Raw genomic sequence first — 25,372 nt, 5'->3', positions numbered from 1 at the left:
AAAGCTTTTTAAATAGTCTTTGTAAGTTTGCCAAGTTTGTGATTTATGTGACCAGTTACTGGCAATTTGTAACGTTTCACTTTGTTTAAATTTTTATACCTACACGTGAAGGTATAATGTTGACTGTTGAATTAAAGTCATTTTTTTCTTAGGGATTCCCAAACATTTTTAAGCCTGCTTTCTCTCTAGTCGCTTTAACAATAGGTCAGAATTAATAATAGAACAACTATTACAGACACCATCTATAACTGTTAAAAGAACTATACAAAGCAGTTTTTTAAAGTGCTGACTTTTGGCACCAGGGGGTTTCTAGGATACAGTTCTGTCTCTTAATCTTCAAGTATATTTACGATTTGTACACATCTATACATGAAACACTGCAGTAAAACTTGTTTGCATTAACTTTTAAATTTGTTGACCAGAACAAGTGCTCTCAACACTGTAATTTATGTAGACAAGCATACTGTTACCTTCCTATTTCAGTGCTTTCCTTAAAAAGTGACTTTTATCTTGATCATATTCTGCTCAAAATAAAAACATAAAGAAACTAGGCTCTTCATAAAAAAAAAAAAAGTCCTTACAGATCTGTGGAATTTTAACAGTGCCCCTTTTTATCTCTCTTAGGACAGCACAATTATCTTTGTGCTGGAAGAAATGATTGCATCATTGATAAAATTCGAAGGAAAAACTGCCCAGCATGTCGCTATCGAAAATGTCTTCAAGCAGGAATGAACCTTGAAGGTAATGAAAATACCTAGAAGGAACTATCTAGCTGTCACATGAAAACTGATCTCTTTCCTTTTTATATAAGCAAGCAGATGGAATCATTCAGTGAACTCAGTTTATATATGCTTAATTAGCATCATGTTATATTATTGTCCAATGAAATATATTGTAAAACATTTTAGATTTTTTCCATGATCCTATCATTTATGTGTTAATTTATCACATAAATTGTGTTATATACACTGAATTTAGGATAGCTAAAGTGTATATTAAATAAATTACATAATACTGAAAATTACATAACTCGAAGCAACTTTGTTTTCATCCTTCTTACTCCTTTTTTGAAACTCAAAACCATTCCCTAAGGTTGGAAAAGTATTGTGTATGAGATCTGTTTCATGTTTCTCTCTTTCTTTTGCATTTAAACAAAAAACACACCTTTTTCTTGAAAAATATGTTTTATTGCAACTCTGCAAAAAAATAAGGAATTAGTGGATGGGTTTGTGGTTTAAGTACAAAAGAAAACTAAAACTACGTGTAAGTTAGAATTTGATATCCCTGTTTATATAACAAGTTATATAATCAACACTTAATCTCATTTAAAAACTTTCCTCTGGAAAAGTTTGGGATTATGCTGTAGTTGAAATAGCAAGCTCTCTGAAATCAGCATTCTTACTAACTCAATTTAGTGTTTATTGTTATTATGATATTTCATTTAGGAAGTACTCAACAAGTATAAAGAGAATACAAATCAGTGCCTGAGTTTGAGTCGCTTACTTTCTATTTAGGCACAAAATCAATCACAAAATTGTGTGGCATGCCACAAAAGGAATGCTGCTATAGGACTAATAGGGAAGGTCATCTTCCTGAAGGTCAGAGAAGTCATCCAGGAAAAAGTAGCACTGAATTGTAAATATAGACAATGAGTAGGAATTAAATAAACAATAATGGCAGAGACATGGTCATATTTGTATTTTACAAAGACTAGTCTTCGGGCTGGAGAAATGGATCAATGGCAGAGGAACCAAGTTCACTTCCCAGTACCCACGTTTGACAACTCACAACTGCCTATAACTCAGTTCCAGGGTATCTGACATGCAGTCAAGTATGCATACCCCACACAGAGATAAGTGCATATACATAATTAAAAAGAAAAAGAAACCTTTTAAAAAGGCTAAAATTTGAATAAAAGATGCTGCTATTGAGAGAATGGTATTCATTTCATTCTTTTCACTCCCAGTGCTGCCTTCCATAGAGTGTTGCTAAATATAGAGTCCAAATTCCCCAGACCATCCCTAAAGCTTTAAGTCCATCTAGATTGTTTAAAATTGACAGCCAAGTACTAACACATTAAACATATCTTTAAATACAATAACGGTTGTCTACTTTTTTGTAACCTTTGTAGTTTCAAGAGAGAATTCAAATGTATGCTGTTTGTATTCAGTGGAAAATGCTCAGTCTTAGATGGGACATCTATAGCAAACCTCCTCCTCCTCCTCCGAAGGCTCAGGGATCATTGTAGAGAGAGGGTGGAAAGACTGTAAGAGTCCGAGGCAGTGGACGACTATAGGAAACTGTGGTCTAGCCATGGTGTTAGGACAGCTGCACAAGACCTGGGCAAGCTCAAGCCAGCCCAGAGCCCAGCATGGAGAAGGGGAATAGACACAGAGTTCCGCACCCTAGCTAAACAGCTAGTGAGTGTGGCCCTGCGAGGTCACCCCACTCCAGTGGAAGGCCACACATCCAAGAGCAAATGGGCAGTACAAATTGTACCTTATGGGTTAAAAAAAAATAGGTGAGAACAGAGTTGGGAAGAGGGTATAGATCTGGGAGGAGTTAGAAAAAGGAGTAAATATGATCAAAATATGTTAATATTTAATTCTGGAAGAATTAAAAAATGAGAAGAAAAACAATACAACCTAGCACTTAGGAGGCGGAGGATCAGAAGTTTAAGGCAAACAGTAAACTGCTAGCTGACTTTTAGGGGAAACAAATGATAGGAGTGAACTTCTATGGATCTTTCCCTTCCACAAAAAAATCCTCCCTTTCCATGCCATGTCACCATAATTACTAATAAAAGAATTCTGAAGCTGGAGAGAGGGCTCAGTGGGTAAGATCACTTGCTAGGCAAGCATGAAGACCCTGGTGTGGGTTCCAGTGCCCACATAAAAAGCTAGACATGGCTACTCCCATGCCTATTAACCCCAGCACTTTGAGAGATGGGGTGGCTACCAGAGGGTGGCTGGGCTTACTGGCTGCTAGCCTAGCTCCAATTTCAAAGAGAGAGCCTACCTCCAAAAGAATAAGGTGGCGAGTAAGAGGGCTGGACTTCCAACTTCTTCCCCTGGCCTTGAGCAAATACACAGGTGTATGCTCCCACACGTGCATGCATACATACACCACACTCACGCATGTGCATGCACAAACATTCATTCACATATACATACTGTCTTAAGGTTCCTTATTGCTGTGAAGAGACACCATGACCATGGCAGCTCTTATAAAGAAAACATTTTATTTTATTGGCTCGCTTACAGTTTCAGAGGTTCAGTCCATTATCATTATGACAAGGAGCATGGCTGCATGCGGCAGACACAGTGCTGGAGTAGTAGCTGAGAGTTGTACACCTTGTAGGCAAGTCGACTGTGACACTGAGCCACTGAGCGAAGCTTAAGCAAAAGACCTCAAAGCCACACCTCCTAATAGTGTCACTCCCTATGAGATTATGGGGCCAATTACATTCAAACTACCACACATACCAAAAAATTTAAAATAGTTTAATTTCTGAAATTATTATTGAAAGAAGTAAACACTTCTTGTAATTGGAATGTTGGGGCTACAAAGTTGATTCAATACACTTCTAATTTTTTTTCTCAATATCCACAGCCCGAAAAACAAAGAAAAAAATAAAAGGGATTCAGCAAGCCACTACAGGAGTTTCACAAGACACTTCTGAAAATCCTAACAAAACAGTAGTTCCTGCAACATTACCACAACTTACCCCAACCCTGATATCACTGCTGGAGGTGATTGAACCTGAGGTGTTATATGCAGGATATGACAGCTCTGTTCCAGACTCAGCTTGGAGAATCATGTCCACACTCAACATGTTAGGTGGGCGCCAGGTGATTGCAGCGGTGAAATGGGCAAAGGCAATACCAGGTGAGACACAAAGAATGGCAGAGCTAGAGTGTGAACCTTGGTATTTTCCTGTAAACAAAAGCAGCATTCTGGTTTGGGCTTGGTATATAACTAACTCAGTGGTATGCCATTTGGCAATACCAGGTAAGACACAAAGAACGGCAGAGCTAGAGTGTGAACCTTGGTATTTTGTTGTAAACAAAAGCAGCATTCTGGGTTGGGCTTCCTATATAACTCAGTGGTGTGTCATTTGCTTACCATGCACAAGACCCTGGGGTCAATCTGCAGCACCCCCCAAAAATAAAGCTGCTCTAGGGCTCTTTAGGTTGAGTATCATCCTAATCTCACAGCAAATCTTGCTTCTCTTACTCATAAGGACAAATGAGAGACCATAGTAAACCACAGACACTATTCCTTGATTTTCAGGTCACCCATAGCATTTCATTTTAGATAGGATCATCTATTACCAGAATTAACTCAAATTCCATTCACTCTGACACCTGGAAGAGAACATTTAGGAATTCCATTCATTTTGTTTGTTTTTGAAATTGATAAACAGTAGGTGTGTTGAATTTGTCAAAATTTACTAACACAAAATCATTTTTGCTTTTCATTAAATGAAATGCCACATGTGAATATAAATTTCCATCTAATTCTAAGGCATTTTTAAACAAAAGTTTCATGTTGGAATTTTGGTGTAGTAGAAGTCAATGTTAAGCATCAGTCTTGACTTTACAGATAGAGGGGATTGGCAAACTTATGGCTACACACACAGGCGAGTAAGAATAAGTTAGCTAAGCTCCCATCACCCCCACCATCTTAGCAAAGGAAAGGAGATAGATATCAGGAAATCTAAATCCATTAAGAATTTATCCTAAGCCAAGACCCTTGGCTTTCTCTTTTACTATATTACTTTGTGTATACTTAAATAGGCAAAAGTGACAAAAAAAAAACCCAGCTATTTATACATTTTGTTAAACTGTTAAAAAGTTCTGAGCACCTAGGTGTTGATGTGAAAGATGCTATCTATTAAAGGCCACCCCCAAACATGGCCAGCTGATCGACTGGAGTATTGCCTTACACCTTTCTTTTCAATTAGGATTCCGAAACTTACACCTGGACGACCAAATGACCCTCCTGCAGTACTCATGGATGTTTCTCATGGCATTTGCCCTGGGTTGGAGATCATACAGACAAGCAAGTGCAAACCTGCTGTGTTTTGCTCCTGATCTGATCATTAATGAGTAAGTTAGATTCATGCAGTATTTCAACCAGCTGATGTTTTCCCAGTGTGCTATCATAATAATGTGGTTCTGAATCAATCCTACCAGCTATCTAGGATCTAGACAAACTTGAAGCAAAGCTGTTCATTAGTGCTTGAGGTAGAGTAATTATAAGATAAAGAATATGCATATGTACCATTATTACTGTCTCAAGATAACATTTAAAAATACCTTTACTCCAGCTGGATGTGGTGGTACACACCTTTAATACCAGATCTCCAGCGGCAGAGGCAAGTGGATCTCTGTGAGTTCCAGGCTAGCCTGAGCTACATAACAGAAGACCATGTTTAAAAACAAAAAACAAAAACCCTTTACACTTTGGGCATCTCTGGAGTCTTGAGATCAATACAGTGTGGCAAGAAACAATAACAATAATCTTATTGTACTATTGTTTGAATTATGTAACCCTAATCAAGAAAACAAAGTAAGTATGAGAAAACTAATGTGGGGTCAATAAAAGCAATGAGACTGTCCCCACTGAGTGGATGTGAGGTGGTACAGACACAGAGACAAGAGGTATCTGTTTGCATGGCAAGGCTATAACATCCAGGCCCTGGAAAGACCGTGAGACCTGCGCTAGGAATGTATGTAGCTCAATTGGTAGTGTTTGTATAGCATGTGTGAAACCTTCCATTTGATTCCTAGCACAGCAGAAACTGGGTGCAGTGTGGATACCTTAGCACTGAAGAAGTGGACATAGGAAGATCAGAGCTTCTTGATTATCCATAGTTACATAGCAAGTCTGAGGCCAGCCTGGGCCACATGAGACCCTGTCTAAAAAAAGAAAAGAATGTGTATGAGGAAACATAGTGATTTTTTAACTGAAGAACCATCACAACTCACAGTTTTATAAATCAGCCATTGTCTTACCCTGTAGGCCTATGCTAGTTTTCGTGAATAATGGCAGCTCTTCACCCTCTGGTCTCATGGAGCTGTTCTGCTCACTGGTTTTCTACCTCCATTGTCATTGTCTTCATGTTGACTAATGTTTTCCTCCTGAAGTGCAGTTCTGATCCACGGGCCATCCAATGCATCCTTACTTTCTGTTTGTTCTTCTTAAATGTCCTTTGTCAATACCTAAACTGGTCATTCTTCAAACCATACCCTCTTAGTTCACAGTAAGACTAAATATAACCTCTTCCATATAGCCCTGGTTGTTCTTACTTTCTATTTTTATCACTAGCCTTTGGGCCAGTAGCTTATTCTTTCCTAGAATGTGCATAAGTTCATACACAGAGTCTATTCTCTGAAGACAATAGAGATTATCCTTTATTGTACATTTATAGATTCTGTTAAGAGTTCCTCCCAAAAGTAATGAATCCATAAAGCCCCATTAGCACAAGAGCATTCAGTTACACTTCATGTGAGTAAGAGCGACCGCCTGAAATGTGTCCAGAATGGCAATAAGTCTGGAAATTAATGCTGATTAATGAATGGAATGTTTAGAGAAAAGGGAATTAGAGAGCATTTAGGACAGCCTAAAGAGGTTGTACGAGAATGTAGCAAGCATTCCTTACTGTGTGTACCAGATTTAAAAAAAAAAAAAAATTAAATGTGTAGAGTTACAGAAAAGCATCTATTTGAGCTAAAAGTTCATGGGGGAGCCTAGAGCAATGACATCCATAAGCTCCTTTTATTGGAGCTGTTTTAGTAAGGACCGGATGAGATAGCCCAGGTGCTTCTAAGGAGAGGTTCTTAGGGAGTATGCCAGAGCCATTGTTACCAGGTAACCCTAGAATCCAGACACCTCTTCTGTGAGCTACTACTGGGTAATTTCTGGGACACACATCTCAGGATACAGCAGAGATTTTCTGATAGCTGGGAAAGTAGTAGAAAAAGTTAGCTGAAGCAGTTAATCATCCCAGTTAATGGTAATATTGTTTGTTTCTTTACTAATGGTACTTGTAATTTTCTCCTGCCATATTTTAAATGCCATTTACACACTTATCAAGAGCCAAGCACTATTATGAAAACTTGGAGTAAAATAGTAGACAAATAAGGTCCCTTAGAACAATCTGATGAGGGGATTCATGGAGCCATAATAAAATAGTGTGACAGGGTGTGTGTGCAGATAATGGAGGTCTTGGAGCCCAGAGGGTTGAGTAGCTTAATCATTCACTGTGAAAGTGTAGTGCAGTCAAGGCAGAAGAAACAAGTGTGAAGAACTGAAGCAAGCTTGGCCCAGGTGAGGAATTGAAAGAAGGCCCTCAAGGGTATGGCAGAGTTGAAAGGAGTGCATAATGACTAAACAGAATCATGCAGTCCATGAAATAGACTTTAGATTTTGTTCTAGGGCCAAGAAATAAGCATCCTGGATTAGAGGTAAATAACAACATATAACATTCTTAGTCCTGGTAGAGGGAAGGGAATAAGGATTGAACCTGAGCCCAGTGCTAGGCAAAGCAGTCTACAGACTGAGCTCCACCCTAACTCCATCAGAATACAGAAATGGTCCCTGCTCTTTAGCTGCTTCTGTGTTACTAGTGGAGACACGCACTAGGGAGTTACAGACAGGATCCCTGGGGCTTTGTGGACAGACAGTGTAGCCTATAAGTAAGCTCCAGGTTCAGTAAGAAACTCTATCTCAAAAAATATGATGAAGACTAAGAAGATGTCAAGTGCTAATACTGCCCCTTCAGCATAACTTTCACACACAACTGTTTTTAGGATGAGATACTATTTAACAGAGAGGGGGCTTCTGATTTTTAAATGGTAAGATAAAAAACTATGTTGTAGCTCTGACTATAGTCAAATGCCAAATGTTAGTTTAAATAAGTAACTGGTAATAAATAACCTTTAAATGCTAAAGGAAATAATATCTGCCATGTATGAAGACAACTAGTGTCCCTGCCTAAAAAGGAGCTAAACAAAAGACATGCTCACATAGGTGAAGGAAAGCTCACAGACCTCAACCCTACACAAAGAACTACAGGCAACTACGGAATGCTGAGAGCGGGAGCAATAGTCTGCCCGCGAAGAGCACACCAATTGGTTGTCCAGTACTACTAATCAGCCCCAGAAACGTACACACAAGTAACAGTATGCATCCCGAACAGCTTGTACTTATGTATTTAGGAATATAAATAAATATACATATATGTAACAACTATTAATGCAAAAAGAAGCCATCAATTTGAAGGGGAATATGGGAGAGTCTGGAGGGAGGAAAGGGAAGGGAGAAATGATGTAATTATATTATAATCGCAAAAATAAAATAATTTAAAAAGGAATAAGCAGACTAGAAGATCTGTAAAAATAACTGAATCCTAATGATTCCATTAAAGCATGCCTGTGGGCACTCCAGAATTATATAGCTTAATGAGTTCTGAGTATAGCAAAGCATTCACAATTCTGAAATTCTAAAGGGGTATTATCGACTAGTTTCTCCTGTTCTCCAACATTCTAGTTCTGTAAGGCATTAGTGACAGCAATAGGTACACTTTCACTCAGGAGCTCACAAATTTGAAAACCAAAATTCAGCTATTATTTTAGACGAGCCCAATTTCTTTCTAACTCACACTTGTATTTGTGTCTCACAGGCAGAGAATGACTCTACCCTGCATGTATGACCAATGTAAACACATGCTGTATATCTCCTCTGAATTACAAAGATTGCAGGTGTCCTATGAAGAGTATCTTTGTATGAAAACCTTACTGCTTCTCTCCTCAGGTTGGTGGACCACCTACTCACTTCTAAGACTCATATCTAAATATGGCAAATGCATGGGGTGTGCAAGTTTTAAAACTATTGTTCTGTGTATATAATGTAGTAATTATACCAATTATACACAATTCCACTGTGCTTGGCTAGCCGGATGATTTTAAGAAAGGTAAAATGTAAGAAATGTATATGTTAAGTGTTGCCAATATTAGTAAAATAAGTAGGTATTGTAGAAATAGGTATGAGATCTGCCTCAGGATCTGTGTCTATCGTCCTTCCTTCCACCCATCCATCTTCAGTACATCACTGTGTAAGACAAATAATTTTGTTTCTCTACTGCATTAGTTTTTATCTTTAATGAGTACTACCATGTATGGAAAAAAGCCTAGAAAACTAACAGTTTATCAAAGCAGTCAAAAGTTTAAACAAGACTAATGACATTTAGACTTTAATGAAATTGCTTTCATCTAGTAAAAATAATCAAACTAGAAAAATTCAAAAAAATATAGACTCTTACCTATATTAGTTATTTGACATCTTGAATAATTAATAAAAGGACAGTCTTACCTGGCATTCTCTAAAATATACAAGGAACTCTTCAAAGTCAACAACTAAAACAGCAACCTGGTTTTTATGGACTGAGAATATGCAAAGATGCCTTACTAAAGAAGATAAAGACAGAAAGTCAGCATGACACAGTGCTGCCTGTCACATACTGCAGGGACCTATCTAGAATGAACCAATCCAGAGTACTGAGCACACCAAATACTGGTAAGGACACACAGCACAGAACTCTCCTTCATTGCTAAAAGAACTGCAAAGTAGAATGGCCATTTCAGAAAACAGTTTGGATATTATAGGAAACTATCATAGTCTCACCATTTGATGTAACAATTGCTTGATCAAGTACAAAGCAACTGAAAACTTATGTCAATAAGGATATTTATAGCCAAGCTATTTATATTTGACAAAACATGGGAGCAATGAGATGTCCTCCAGTAGGTGAATGGATAAATTTATACATCCAAATAATGGTATATTATTCAACACTGAAAAGAGATACTCTATTGTGCCAAACAAGACATCAATGAACCTTAAATATACACTATTAAGAGAAAAGAAGCTAATCTCTTAAGAGGGATCCCATCAACAAATTAAATGGAGAGAAACTTAAAGCAATTCCACTAAAATCAGGAACAAGATAAGGCTATCCACTCTTTCCATATCTATTCAATATAGTACTTGAAGGTCTAGCTAGAGCAATAAGAAAACTAAAGGAGATCAAGGTGATATAAAAAGTATCATTATTCGTAGATGATATGATAGTATACATAAGTGACCCCCAAAACTCTACCAGGGAACTCTTACAGCTGATAAACACCTTTAGTCAAGTGGCTGGATACAAGATTAACTAAAAAAAAAAAAAATCAGTAGCCCAGTAGCCCTCCTATATACAAACAATAAATAGGCTGAGAAAGAAATCAGGGAATCAACACCCTTTACAATAGTCTCAAATAATATAAAAATACCTTGGTGTAACTCTAATCAAGCAACTGAAAGACCTCTATGACAAGAACTTCAAGTCTTTGAAGAAAGAAATTGGAGAAGATATCAGAACATGGAAAACTCTCCATGTTCATGGATTGGTAGGATTAACATAGTAATAAAGGCCATCTTACCAAAGGCAATCTACATATTCAGTGAAATCCCCATTAAAATCCCAACACAATTCTTTACAGATCTTGAAAGAACAAAACTCAACTTGATATGGAAAATCAAAAACCCAGGATAACTAAAATAATCCTGTACAATAAAAGAACTTCCAGAGGTATCACCATGCCTGATTTCAAGCTCTACTAAAGAGCTATAGTGATTAAAAAAAAACAAAAAACAAAAAACCTGCATGGTATTGGCATAAAAACAGACGGGTGGATTAATGGAATCTAAGATCCAGACATACATCTACACATCTACGGACACCTGATTTTTTGACAAAGAAGCCAAAATTACATAATGGAAAAAAAGAATGCATCTTCAGCAAATGGTGCTAGTCCAACTGGACGTCAGCATGTATAAGTGCAAATAGATCCATATCTATCACCCTACACAATACTCAAGTCCAAGTGGATCAAATACCTCAACATAAATCCAGATACACTGAACCTGATAGAAGAAAATATCCTTGAATGCATTAGCAGAGGAGACACTTCCTGAAGAGAACACCAATATAGCAGGCACTAAGATCAACAATTAATAATTGGGACCTCGTGAAACCAAAGAGCTTCTCTAAGGCAAAAGACACCATCAATAGGACAAGACAGGAGCACTCAAAACAAAAAATATTTCCAACAACTTCACATCTGACAGAGGGCTGATATCCAAAATATATAAAGAACTCAAGAAACTAGACATCAACAAACTAAATAACCCAATTAAAAAATGGCATACAGATCTAAACAGAATTCTCAACAGAGGAATCTCAACTGGCTGAGAAGAAACATTTAAAGAAATGTTCAACATTCTTAGCCATCAAGGAAATGCAAATCAAAATGACTGAGATTTCATCTTACACATGTCAGAATGGTTAAGATCAAAATCACAAGTGACAGCTCATGCTGTCAAGGGCATGGAGTAAGGAGAACATTCCTCCACTTCTGGTGGAAGTGTAAACTTATACAGCCATTTTGGAAATTAGTATGGCTGTTTCTCAGAAAATTGGGAATCAATCTACCACAAGACCCAGCTATACCACTCTTGGGCATATACCCAAAGTATGCTCAATTTTTCCACAAGGACACTTGCTCAGCTATGTTCATAGCAGCTTTATTTGTAATAGCCAGAACCGGGAAACAACCTAGATGTCCCTCAAACTGAGGAATGGATAAAGAAAATGTGATACATTTACATAATGGAGTATTAATCAACTGTTAAAAACAAGGACATCATGAAATTTCAAGGCAAGTAGATGGAACTAGAAAAATTCATCCTCAGTGAGATAATCCAGACCTACAAAGACAAATATGGTATGTACTCACTCATAAGTGGATATGAGCTGTAAACCAATCCACAGACACATAAAAGACTAGGTAACAAGGAGGGTTCTTTGCAAGGGGGAGGGGAGACACTGGATCTCCCTGATTTCACAAGCCGACTGTGGGAGGATGGGGATAGGAACATGAGTGATCAGGTTGGGGTTGGGGCGGGGGTATATCGGGAGAGTACTGAAAGAGAATACTGAAGGGGGATGGGGAGTGGCATTTCAAAGTCAGGTAACAGTGAATCTCTCAGGAATCTACAAGGACAACACCAGCTAAGACTCCTAGGAATAGGGGATATGTAACCTGAACTGGCCATCTGTGACCAAATTGGTGCCTATCCCAATTCTTATCAGAGAGGTGTCATCTAGCAACTAATGGAAACAGATGCAGACCCACAACCAAACATAAGGCAGAGTTCTGGGAATCCTGCAGAAGAGGAGAAAGGATTGTAGGAGCAAGAGGGGTTAAGGACACCACAAGAAAAACTCACAGAATCAACTAACCTGGGCTCATAGAGGCTCATAGACACTGAACCTACAACCAAAGAGCCTGCATGGAACTGACCTAGACACTCTGTGTTACAGTTGTGTAGCTGGTCCTACGTTACATTTGTGTAGCTAATCCTCTTGTGGAACACCTAACAGCAGAAACATGTCTGTTTCCAACTCTTTCACTGGCTTTTGTGACCCTACTCTTCAGTCTGGGTTGCCTTGCCCAGCCTTAATACATGGGGAGGTGCTTAGTCTTACTGCAACTTGATGTGCCATGTTTTGTTGATACTCATGGGAGACCTGTTCTTTCCTAAACAGAAGAGGAGGAGTGAATTGGGGGTGGGAAGGGGGGAGACAGGGAGGAGGGATAGGAAACTGCAGGAGGGATGTAAAATAAATAAATACTACAAGGTCCTAAGTATCCATCCTTTCTCTAGATCACCAAGTCTACAATATAACATGGAGGGTGTACCCAATGAAATATTGGTTGTTTGAATAAATGAAAAAAAAATCTAGGTGTTGATAAGAAAGAATTCAGAAAAAGCTTTTGTCACCTTAATAGAGCTGAGTCAAATATGTCTTTATAAATAGAGGGACCATTATATTTTAGATGAACTTCTTAAAGCCAGTTTTATTAATGTTATGGAAAAGGTTCATATTCATACATACATAGTCACATGAACCTGAATGACTAAGTCTGTTGGAAGAAGAAAAATGTATTGGACTTTGAAGTTGAGTCATTTCCTGAATTGTAGTTCCAATTCTACTACCACCTTTGGGAATTTCTTTTTGTCTCAGGTATATTACTTAATCTTTGATTAAAAGATGACAATATCAAAATAGTGATAGCATTGACTTTCAGTTGTCTTTCTGGTCTGAAGACGTATCATTTTTTAAAAAATTTACAAATACCTTGATTTACTCATTGATATACTGCACATGATGTATTTTCTTACAAGTATATGTTACTTGCTATTAAAGGGAACTTATGTATGTCAGAAGAATAATTCATGACCCATAAAGAGAAAGTGAGCAAAGAACATAAATGACCAAATCAAGGATGAAGTAGAGGAGATGTTTCACCGGGACATGGCTAAACACGCAGTCAGGCTCATTACAGAGAAATGAAAATGGAAACTGATTTTGTTTCTTACAAGAAAAGTGAGGACGGGGGCCAGAGATGAGATGATTATGATTCTGCCCCACATGAATCTTTTCAGACAGAATTTTATTGTTATACCTATCAATTAAATTATTGTACTCTACAAGTAGAATATAGAAAATTCATTTTGGTATTATATGTTCTATCTTGTTTGTTGTTTTACTTTGGTTCCATATTAATAAACTTGAATTCAGGAGTAATTTTTAAAAGAAAGAATCTAAGAATCATAGGGTTTCTGAGACAGCAGGGCAGGGCAGAACACCAGAACCTCTCCCAGAGCCTCTCTCAGGGCCTCTCTGACTTCCTTGATTTTTCTCACTAGCCCCGAATGTCATTCACAGTGGTCCCACTGCTAGCTTAGAGGCAAACTTGGTAGCAGTCTGTCCTTTGGTAAAACAGTTAGTTCTCACTCCTGGCACAAACAGCTGAACTGAACCCTACCCCGTGCTCAGTGACCATTCACTCAATACTTTAACTGTATTTCGCACTTGTAGGGAATAGAGAAGAGGTACATACACTTCTCTTTGTTGAAGACCTTCCAACTCAATAGGAATACAGAATAGTGAGGTAAAAGTGAACAACTGTACAAAAAGGTATAAAATCAAGGGTAAGGACAGAATAATTATTTGCCAAAATGTGTAAACCAAATCAGTATTCTTAAAGGAATGAAAAGAAGGATGGAATTAGAAAAGTTTGTTTCTTACAGAGGAAATTGAGAGTTGTCTGTTTGGAGATTTTGTTTTCTAATAAATTGTGAACAATTAACAAAATCAAAAGGGAGGTTCATCAAGGAACTGAGGGAGGCTGTGAGGAATAGTTTGATGTTCAGCATGCCCAGCAGTCCAGCCTTTCTTCAGAAATTCTACCAGGTATTTGTGATGAAGAGGAGAGGAAAACTCACTTTTCTTCCAGTAAGAAAGGGATGAAAGCATTGGAAGTACATACAGTGTTTTTCCAAACAAAAGCAAAGCCTGCCCTATAGGAGAAACTGCTTCATCAGGACCATATCTGACCTGAAAAAAAAGCAAATAGAGGATTCTAGACCCCTTATAATAGCCCTCTTGACTCACAGGGAAGAAAAGAGGGGAATGGGCTTCTAGGAAATGTTCAGAGGCAGTAAAACTGAAACGTAATTATAAGAGAAAGCATTTAATTGGGGCCTGGCTTACAGCTTCAGAAGCTTAGTCCATTAAGATGGCAGGGGGGTGTGGTGGCAGGCAGGCAGGCATGGTGCTGGAGAAGTAGCTGCAAGCTACATCCTGATCTGCATGCAGAGAGAGAGAGACAGACAGACAGACAGAGAGAGACTGGGCCTGTTGTGGACTTTGTAGACCTTATCCCACAGTGGCACACTTCTAACAGGGTCACACCCACTCCAACAAGGTCTTACCTCCTAGTCCTAATCCTTTCACAGTTCCACTGGTAACTAAAGTCAAAATTATATGAGCCTATGGGGCCATTTGTATTCAAACCACCACAGTACCATAAACAACATTAAACATAACCCAGAGCCTAGCCAGATTAACACACTGTCTCCCACAAAATGTCTAATTTCATCAGTCCTGATAATTTTTGTCTAGCTTTCAACAAAAAGCAAAGGCCATGCTAAAAGGCAATAAAAAGCCACAAATCTCAAGAAACAAAGCAAGCATTAAATCTGATCCCAAGCCATTGGCATTATCAGGTAGGAATTAAAATAACTATAGTTTATGCTAAGGACACTACATAGAAATAGATTCATAGACTGCTAAGGAATCATTCCTCTAAGGAAATGCTACAAACAAAAGATGCTGACATGCAGATTCAGAATGCTCCAACAGGCATTATCATTAGTTGTAGTGCAACCAGGAAACAGTGAACAGAGGTCAATAGAAACTTCTAGACTCAAATATAAAGAGAAAAAAGAATTAAAACGGTTGGAGGAGACCATCAGAAGTGGGAACGGAAAAAGGGAGAAGTCCTAAAAGCTCAGAAATTTCTAAAATTAGAGACAGGCACCAAAATGTGGGTCCAGGAAGCTCAGAGAACACCAGGCAAAAAAAAAAAAAAAAAAAAAAAAAAAAATCTGCATTTTGGCATGTCCTCTTCAAATTACAGAAAACCAAAGACAAAGGAAAAATATCTTGAAAGAGTCATAGTTTTAAAAAAAATCTCTATAACATACATCAGAAAGCATGCAAATAAGAATTTGAAGTAATGCCGGGCGGTGGTGGCGCATGCCTTTAATCCCAGCACTCGGGAGGCAGAGCCAGGCGGATCTCTGTGAGTTCGAGGCCAGCCTGGGCTACCAAGTGAGTCCCAGGAAAGGCGCAAAGCTACACAGAGAAACCCTGTCTCGAAAAATCGGAAAAAAAAAAAAAAAAAATTTGAAGTAAAATATTTACAGTGTTGAAAAACAAAAACAAATACACAGATAGACCCCACCAACCTCAGACAATAGAGCCAACAGAATTACCCCTCAGAAATGAAGATGGGGCCAGGCATGGTAGCAGACACCTGGAATACTAGCACTCCAGAGGCCAAGGGCTGGAATTCAAGCCAGCCATGGCTACCTATCAAGACTATCTGAAGAAACAAATAGGTAAAATAAAAACTTTCTCAAACAAACAAAGAAAAAAGGTAGGGAATTTGTGAACATCTTTACATCTATCTTACATGAGCTATTTTAAAATGTTTTTCAGAGGAAAGGAAAATATATGTCAGAATTATGGATGTGCTACATAAGAAAGAAAGCATATTAGAAAAGGGTTGCACGAGGTAAAATGTCACTTTTGTCTTAATATTAAATAACTATTAGAGTAACAATAATCAGGTACCAGGGGTCTGGAGAGATGGCTCAGTGGTTTCCAGCAGCACATGGCAGCTCAGAACTGTCTGTAACTCCAGTCCCAGGGATCCTATGCCCTCTTCTGACTTCTGCCATATTTACTTGTGGGGCACAAACATATCAGGCAAAGCACCCACACACACACAAAACAATGTGTTTTTAATTAATTAATAATCAAGTACTGGATGATTGAAGTGCATGGATATGTAAAGTGAACGACAGCAGTATTGTAATAGTTACAAGGGAAGAGTTGGGTATACTCTGGCATTGACATTGCCTGTTAAAGTGGTATAGTGTATTGTGGAGGGGTAAATAGGTTAGTTGAAAATGTATACTGTGTATGATACAGTAGTCACTTAAAAGAGTTCAAACTGTCAAAGGAAAAACTGAATCATGAAGTAGTTCATGAAAACTGAAGGCTGATGTGACAGCCTGCAGTAAGCCTTAGGCCAAATTCTAAGGGCTGGAAGTCTGTCTCACATGCAAGATACCCCAACTTTCCCAGACCTAAAACCCGCACCCTTCCTCTCAAGTGGCAGGGCAGGACTGCTGGGCCACAAGCAAAAGTGGTTTCTGTCTCCCGTCTCTGTTGACTTGAATCAACTCCAAACCTGATGTACTTCATCAGAACAGGAGTACATCTCGGGGCAAGGGCTGGAGCTCAAGGCTTCTCTCTGCTCCCACCTTGTTTATGCAAAGAGGAGAAACTACTACATATGAGCAAAGGCAATCCTCAGAAACAAAAAAGAAAACTGCATTCTTGGTACAAAACTGCCAGCTTCCGTCAGTTCCTCCAGCTGTTTATAAAATGTGCTCATGGGAGGCATGTCAGCTAAGAAATGAAAAACTACAGACAGGACAAAGGTGGACAAGAAAGAGAAATGAAAACCTGCATCCCTCCTAAAAGGGAAATAGAAAAGTCCAATGTAAAAGAGAAATAAATAAATAAATACATACATACATACATACATAAATGGAGAATATCTGGGCTGAATCCTCTGGTAACATTGCAGAGAAGCTGTGGGATGTGGGACAGACAGCCCACTGAACTGAAGGAAAAATAGGAAAAGAATATTGCCTGCAGGTTTGGTGGGGGGGATGCAGTAAAAAAGAGAGTAGTGAAAAATGGAGGAAGAGGAAGATGATGATTAACAATAAACTGGGTCTAGTTTGGTTTTTTTCTTGTCAATAAAGTATTAAACAGCTCCCTTTAAGGAAAACAAAACCTGCAATGGAAGGCTGTGTAAGGTTGGTTTTGAACTCTCCAGCTTGGGGATAGTTGACACACCCGCAATATGCCTGTAGACATCCCTGTCCTGGTGGTGTTTTCAGTAGTTCCTACCTCAGCTGGTACAGTATGGAGGCTGTAAACGGGAGTGTTTGCATCCTCGGGAGTCTCTGACGTAACTTACACAACATAATTATCCTGGTAGCCAAATACGACTGTGTGACTGAAAAATGGATTGCTGTCTTACTGACATCCTCTGTGCCTTTAAGTAAATACAGTTTTTTAAATTAAAAAACATCAAAGGTGCAAAAAGAGGCCAATCTAGAAGGAAACAAAGGACAAACATGCTGAGGAGAGGAAGTTAGAGACAAGGCAGGTTCTAACCAGTTTTGTCAACAAGCACAGTAAACACAGACAGGCAGAACACGAACACAGCGGCAGGCTTCTTAGAAGGCAGGATGAAAGTGCTTGCCACCATGGACTCTGACCAAGACACTGTTACAGGATAAACTTAGGTCGAAGGAAAGTAGCAACTCACGTTTATTAAGGAATAAAGGATTAAGGGATGGGAAATAGATACATTTAAACTGACTTTTGCCTATATAGAAAATAACAGAAATATCTTTGTGGGCTAAAAACAACTAAAAAAAATCACATAATAAACCCAAAGGGGAATCTGGTAAAAATGGATGCTTAATTTCAAGGATGACAACTAGAGTATGCAGATTACCAATTTTTGTGGGCACAGTGGAGGGTGCAACAAGACACAATGAGAAGTGGAAGGTAGGAGCTGGGAGGCAAGAGGAGGACAAGAGGGGACATGATAAGAGATGCCACATAAGGGAGTCCAAATAAATTCAAATATATCCATAATGTCAGGAAAAATGGAGATGAACTGAATGCTGGAAGCATAATTTTGAAGTGGATTTTTAAACATCCCCCAACTTTATGGTGTTTACAAAAGGACTAAATGAAGACACTGAATAGCTGTAGTAAAAGGATACTTTGCAGTATACGAGATAGCAAACTTCTGCAAAGAGCCATTAGCGAATATCTACAACTTTATAACTTCTGTCACAGCTACTCAGTCTGCCCTCTGGCATCAACAGTCATGGATTACACAGTACCTAGCCCTAAATCTGGAGAATGCATATTAGGGTCTCTGAAAAGTACTGACATTCAGAGATCCTTGTATTAAACTACCCAGCTCTTCCTGCCCCTAACCATTGTTACCACAGCAGTATTTGGAGGAGCACACTTTGAGAAATGTAGCCATCTACAGAAGTTGTAACACCACGAGAGCAATTGACCATGATCAGCCCTTCGTAACACTGAGTATTGGAGAGTAATATGAAAATAAAAAAGTTACCCCAATATTACAATCCAGATTTCATGAGGTATGGCTAGTTCTTAAATGGGCACAGAACCAGATATTTACTCCCTAGAAAGGACTGTATGTAGGGGGTGACAAAGTAAAGATCATCTTTCCTCTTATACTAGAATCATAACATTTTAGTATGCTAACTTTTTTTTTTTTTTTTTTTTTGGTTTTTCGAGACAGGGTTTCTCTGTGTAGCTTTGCGCCTTTCCTGGAACTCACTCTGTAGTCCAGGCTGGCCTCGAACTCACAGAGATCCGCCTGGCTCTGCCTCCCGAGTGCTGGGATTAAAGGCGTGCGCCACCACCGCCCGGCACTAACATGTTTTTAATGGTGCATGCTAAGTTTAAATTTCTAATTAACTAGCAGTATGATACATATGCTTACTATGTAGCTGGTGGGAATAAAAGTTGTTGCTAAAGCCTTCTACTTGGAAACGGAACTAATTGAAAGTGAAGAATACCAGCCAAAGTTAACTAAATCATCAGTTATCATTTAATCTTCAAAAGAGGCTTGTCATCACCAACTCCCATTTTGTAAGATAGAAAACAATTGGCTTATAAGATAGAAAACAAATGACCCCCAGTTCTCAATCACCCTATACTTCCACTTCGCTACAGTCCCCCAGTCCTTTGAAAATGCATGGATTTTAGAACGCATTAAAAGTCCATTGTAACAACGAAGTATGCATGAAATGTCCTACTTGGTGCGTGATGTTACAGCGAGGAAATTCTTTAACCGACTTCATCTTACCTTTTAGTTCCTAAGGAAGGGCTGAAGAGCCAGGAGTTATTTGATGAGATTCGAATGACCTATATCAAAGAGCTTGGGAAAGCCATTGTCAAAAGGGAAGGAAACTCCAGTCAGAACTGGCAGCGGTTTTATCAACTGACAAAACTTTTGGACTCCATGCATGATGTAAGTATCAAACACAAAGCCAAAACAACAACAAAAAGAAAACCATAGGCTGGGTGTGGTACACATGCCTTTAATCATAGCACAGGCTGAGGTAGAGGCAAGTGGATCTCTATGAGCTCCAGGACAGTCAGAGCTGTCTAAGAGAGATCCTGTCTCAAAAACACAGAGACAGAGACAGAGAGAAACATAAGAATCTTGTGGGACATAAGATATGTTTTAATTAGTACATATTTTATATATATATATATACATATATATACACACATATATATATATATTATGTAATTATATACCAACAAGTCATTCCCCCTCCCTCAGTTTATATATTTTAGTGATCATTCAAGTTAAATTTGTAGACTTCAATTCTGTACACATTTCTCTTAAGTCTTACTATTCTAGTCATTTCCATGAAAATACCATGTTATCACAGTTTAATAGTCCTACTTTTTTTTTTTAGTAGATTTCCCTGTTCTACACAAAAGAGCTGTTAAATTACACTCGTTTCATTTCCCGTATTTCAGTACTAGTCCAGGCTGGCCTCAAACTCACAGCCTTCCCTGCTCCTGCTCCTCAGTCTGCTTAAGTGCTGGGATTCCAGACATGCCAGGCTTTCATTCTGCACACGGTCGAAGAAATTTAAAATGTCTTTGTACTTAAGTGCTCGTTTTATTTCAATAAGTTTTCTTCTCTGGGAATTCCAATAAATACTGATATATTTTAGATCAAATTTTAAAAAAAGGCCAACAGAACATGAACAGAGTCTGCAACAGGTCTTCTGCATATGTATTATGGTTTCCAGTTTAGTGTTTTTTATGGGATTCCTGAGTGTGTGAACGAGTGGGTCCCTGAATCTTATTCCTTCTCTTGGGCTCTTTGTCTTGTTCAACTCCAATGTGCTAACTTTTGTTTTATTTTATTATATTTTATTTTGTCATGTTTGGTTGTTATCTCTTAGAAGCCTGTTCTTTTCTAATGAGAGACAGAAAGGGAGTAGATTCAGGGAGGAGGGGAGAGGAGGGGAGGAAGAACTAGGAGGAACAGAGGAAGGGGAAACTGTATGACAAAAGAATCGACTTTCAATAAAAGGCGGGGAAGGAGAGGCAACAGATACAAGCCACTCACACTGCTGTGTTTTCAAGCCTCATTGTACTGTGTCTTCTCTTGCAGGTGGTTGAGAACCTCCTTAGCTACTGCTTCCAAACATTTTTGGATAAGTCCATGAGTATTGAATTCCCAGAGATGTTAGCTGAAATCATCACTAATCAGATACCAAAATATACGAATGGAAACATCAAAAAGCTTCTGTTTCATCAAAAATGACTGCCTTACTAAGAAAGGTTGCCTTAAGAAAGTTGAATTTATAGCTTTTACTGTACAAACTTATCAACTGGTCTTGTAGATGTTTTGTTGTTCTTTTTGGTTTTGTCTTGTTTTGTTTTAAATACGCACTACATGTGGTTTCTAGAGGGCCAAGACTTGGCAACAGAAGCAGTTGAGCCATCACTTGGAGGTGATGGGAAGCAGACAGTGAAGTGTATTGGTTGGTGTATCACAGAAACTAAAAACAGTTGTGTGGAGGCATGTCCACTATCTCCACTCTCGGTGAAGGACCGCACCCAAACCACCAGTGCCCAAAGTCCATGTGGTCAGCTTTCTGCTCAGACTTTCAGTTGGCTGGATAAAACTTCTAGACTTTCTGTTGGTGTATTTTTCCCATGTATAGTTAATATAGCATTTTTGATTTATGCATGGAAACCTGAAAAAAGTTTACAAGTGTATATCAGAAAAGGGAAGTTGTGCCTTTTATAGCTATTACTGTCTGGTTTTAACAATTTCCTTTATATTCAGTGAACTATGCTTGCTCGTTTTTTCTTAAATAATTTTTGTATTCAAGTTATTGTACAGCTGTTTAAGATGGGCAGCTAGTTCATAGCTTTCCTAAACTCTAAACATTAATCTTCTGTGTGAAAATGGGTTGGTGCTTCTACCCTGATGGCACTTAGCTATCAGAAGACCACAAAAATTGACTCAGATCTCCAGTATTCCTGTCAAAAGCTATTATTTTGTATATATCTGCTTCCATGGAGAATTAGATAGGTTGTGCAGATTACCGTCCTAACTGGTGTAGAGCACCTACCTAGTCAGTGACCCTCTGGGTAAACTGTGGATGACGGTCACAAAAGACTGATTGTAAGACAGCAACTACCAAAAGGCCCAGTTTGCACCTAATGCTCCATCTCTACAAGGGTGAGATGGCAACAAAGTTTATAACCAACTCTTTCAGGACCTTCTGGAGTGGTTTGTGTAACAGCTTCAAATTTATGATTCCAGATCATGGGACAAAGCGGAGAGATTTTTTTTTAAATCAGCCCAAGTTACTTCTCTCATTAAACTTTACCCCCAAGCTAATCTCTAATACATCAAGAATGGCTAGACACCCATTTTCACATCCCCACCTGTCACCAATTGGTCTAGCTTTCCTGGTGGTACAGGAAATCAGCTACTGATTTTTGTTATTTAGAACTGAATGTCAGGCATCCATGTTTGTCCAACTACACATCCCTCCATGTGCCATAGCATTTAACAGAGGTCTTGTGAACTTCTTCACATTGAGAATTCTCATTTTAAACAACAGAAGCTGTAGTAGCCTTTTCTGTGTGCACCTTACCAACTTTCTGTAAACTCAAAGCTTAACACACTTACTAAGCCACAAACAATTTGATTTCTACTTAAGGTGGCCAAATTATTTGTGTAATAGAAAACTGAAAATCTAATATTAAAAATATGAAACTTCTAATATATTTTTATATTTAGTTATAGTTTCAGATATATATCATATTGGTATTCACTAATCTGGGAAGGGAAGGGCTACTGCAGCTTTACATGCAATTTATTAAAATGATTGTAAAATAGCTGTATAGTGTAAAATAAGAATGATTTTTAGATGAGATTGTTTTATCATGACATGTTATATATTTTTTGTAGGGGTCAAAGAAATGTTGATGGAAATCCTATATGATTTATAGTGTGTGAGAGCATCCATACAGGCTTCAGTGGTCTGGGAAGTCAAAACTGCTTTGCTCTAAGCTAGGAAGAGGGAGATGGAGACTGGCCCTGTGTGCAGTGGGGGTTGTTGAGGCTTTGACCCAATCAGATCCCAGGGGACTAATTCCCCACCTCCCATTCTAACCATCCTTATCCACCTTGACCCTGCCAGTGCAGGGTTAGTTTATTAAATCCCCCCTTGCGCTAACATACATAAAGAGGACAGAAAGGTGGCGCTTATGTAGTGGTAGGCACCATCTAGTAACAGGGTTATTGCAGCCTCCCCACAGGTTAACAGAAACAGAGGCTTTAGAAGTTTGGCAATAATATGAATAGAGGTACCAGCAATATGTAAATACTACAGAATCCCATAGGTCACCAATAATACACTAATCCTTCCCATCCTACAATAGTTTATTTCCAAGTAAAATGAGGACATGTTTGTTTTCTTTGAATGCTTTTTGAATGTTGTTATTTTCAGTATTTTGCAGAAATTATTTAATAAAAAAATGTAATCCTTTGCTTTTTAAATTCTCTCTAAAAGGGAATGTTCACTTTGTAATGGTTTAAATTGGTCTCAAAGTACTTTAAGATAATTGTAACCCAGCTGGATGTGAAATTCATGGTGCCTAAGAAATACCACTTGAATATTATCAATGACAGTGTTAAGTTTCAAAATGAGCTTCTCAAAAATAGATTATTGTACATTTATGGAATGTTATATGGTTAAAACCAGATAGCACATCACACAAAAAAATCTACTTTCAGTCCCAACCAGCTTGGCTCTCAAAAAAAATTACAGCTCCAAAAAAGAAAAAGATATATGTGCTTTGTTATTAACAGAAGGCAACAGACATTCATAAAACTACAATAGGAAGCTTTCTATTAAATGGATCAAGTGAGCCTTCGCTATGTAGGAAAGAAGAAAGCGATCCTCATTTTGATTGAGTAGATGTGAGAAAGCTATGGTACTGTTTGAGAGCAGCTTCGATTACTGTGTGTGGTTTCATACCATTCCAAACTATTTAGGTTTATAATAACTTCAGTGAGAGTTGGTGAAATGTCTACATGACTTACAACAGATCTTGAAAACTATCTTTAATTACTGGTAGGACAAAAAGGGACATTGTGGGTATTTTAGGCATTGACTTGGGATACTGTAGAAGCAGAAGTTAGAAGACAGGAAGCTTGGGGAAGGGAAGGGATTGTAAGCCTTCTCTTAGGAAAGACAAAACAACAAGTGAGACCACCCCAAAGGGACAAGGGACATGTTTAGTGTGTGCAGTCCTTGACGATGAGCGCAGGGTGAACTCTGGTGAGCATGTTAAGAAGCCAGCCTCCCCAGCACTGCAGAGTAGGGCCAGGGCAGGGATGGGACAGGACAAGCAATTCCAGTTGGCCATTGGTCTCAGTATGTGCCCCCTCTTCTGTACTGAGACCGTATCACCATGGGATGAACCGCGGTATTATGCTTGCTTCTGTCAACATTCAAGGATCATGGTAGCCTTCAGTGAGCTTTACATCTTGGTTGGTCACCCAACAATAAGCTGTAGTTGAATGTGTTTCTTATGTGCCTGGTTTCAGTGTTAGGTGAAATAAAAGTGTGCAAGAGACACTGCAAACCACTTCAGATGGAAGTTTCCTCACTTTCCAGACTTTCAGTCAGCCTGGTCCATCAGAGTTGATGACCAGGTTTTCAGGAAAGGGTTGGCTTCTGTCTAGAACATGCCTGAAAGGATTTTATTTTCTGATAAATGGCTGTATGAAAATACCCTTCTAAATAACCTGCTTAACTACATATAGATTTCAGTGTGTCAATATTCTATTTTGTATATTAAACAAATGCTATATAATGGGGACAAATCTATATTATACTGTGTATGGCATTATTAAGAAGCTTTTTCATTATTTTTTATCACAGTAATTTTTAAATGTGTAAAAATTAAAAACCAGTGACTCCTGTTTAAAAATAAAAGTTGTAGTTTTTTATTCATGCTGAATAACCTGTAGTTTAAAAACTGTCTTTTTACCTACACAGTGAAATGTCAGACTGTAAAATTTTGTGTGGAAATGTTTAACTTTTATTTTTCATTTAAATTTGCTGTTCTGGTATTACCAAACCACACATTTGTACTGAATTGGCAGTAAATGTTAGTCAGCCATTTACAGCAATGCCAAATATGGATAAACATCATAATAAAAATATCTGCTTTTTCATTATGTGACTCCCAACATGCTTTCATAGAACTTATATAGTTACAACTTTTTTTTCTCCTCATTCTACTGACAGCGAAGTTCCCACTTAGAACTCGATAAGGTGGACATTTAAATGCCAATGTGACAGCTAGTGTGTGCATAGGAAAATTACATTTGTTCAAAATGGGCTTAACCATGATGCCCAAAACTCTAAAAGATTATCTCACCCATGTCTTCAGTGCTCATGTGGTTATGATTTCACAGGATCTTAAATGCAG

At 38.3% G+C, this 25,372-nt stretch overlaps 1 protein-coding gene across 6 annotated transcripts in view; it reads left to right on the top strand.

Annotated features, from left to right (window-relative positions):
* The window catches only part of Nr3c1 (nuclear receptor subfamily 3 group C member 1), a 131,706-nt gene extending 106,591 nt beyond the window's left edge, over nucleotides 1–25,115 (top strand). For all 6 annotated transcript variants that reach the window (XM_052742078.1, XM_052742081.1, XM_052742076.1 and 3 more), the window contains exons 4-9: nucleotides 625–741; nucleotides 3,613–3,888; nucleotides 4,967–5,111; nucleotides 8,690–8,820; nucleotides 19,696–19,853; nucleotides 21,021–25,115. In XM_052742078.1, the coding sequence (XP_052598038.1) occupies nucleotides 625–741; nucleotides 3,613–3,888; nucleotides 4,967–5,111; nucleotides 8,690–8,820; nucleotides 19,696–19,853; nucleotides 21,021–21,173 (980 nt within the window). In that variant the 3' untranslated portion in view covers nucleotides 21,174–25,115. The remainder of the gene's footprint in view (nucleotides 1–624; nucleotides 742–3,612; nucleotides 3,889–4,966; nucleotides 5,112–8,689; nucleotides 8,821–19,695; nucleotides 19,854–21,020) is intronic.
* The last annotated feature ends 257 nt before the right edge of the window (nucleotides 25,116–25,372 follow it).

This window comes from Peromyscus californicus, unplaced genomic scaffold, assembly GCF_007827085.1.
Source record: "Peromyscus californicus insignis strain IS unplaced genomic scaffold, ASM782708v3 Scaffold_17__1_contigs__length_78620276, whole genome shotgun sequence".
NCBI lineage: Eukaryota > Metazoa > Chordata > Mammalia > Rodentia > Cricetidae > Peromyscus > Peromyscus californicus.
Note: the sequence above shows the minus strand (reverse complement) of the source record. Positions and strands in the feature narration are given on the sequence as shown.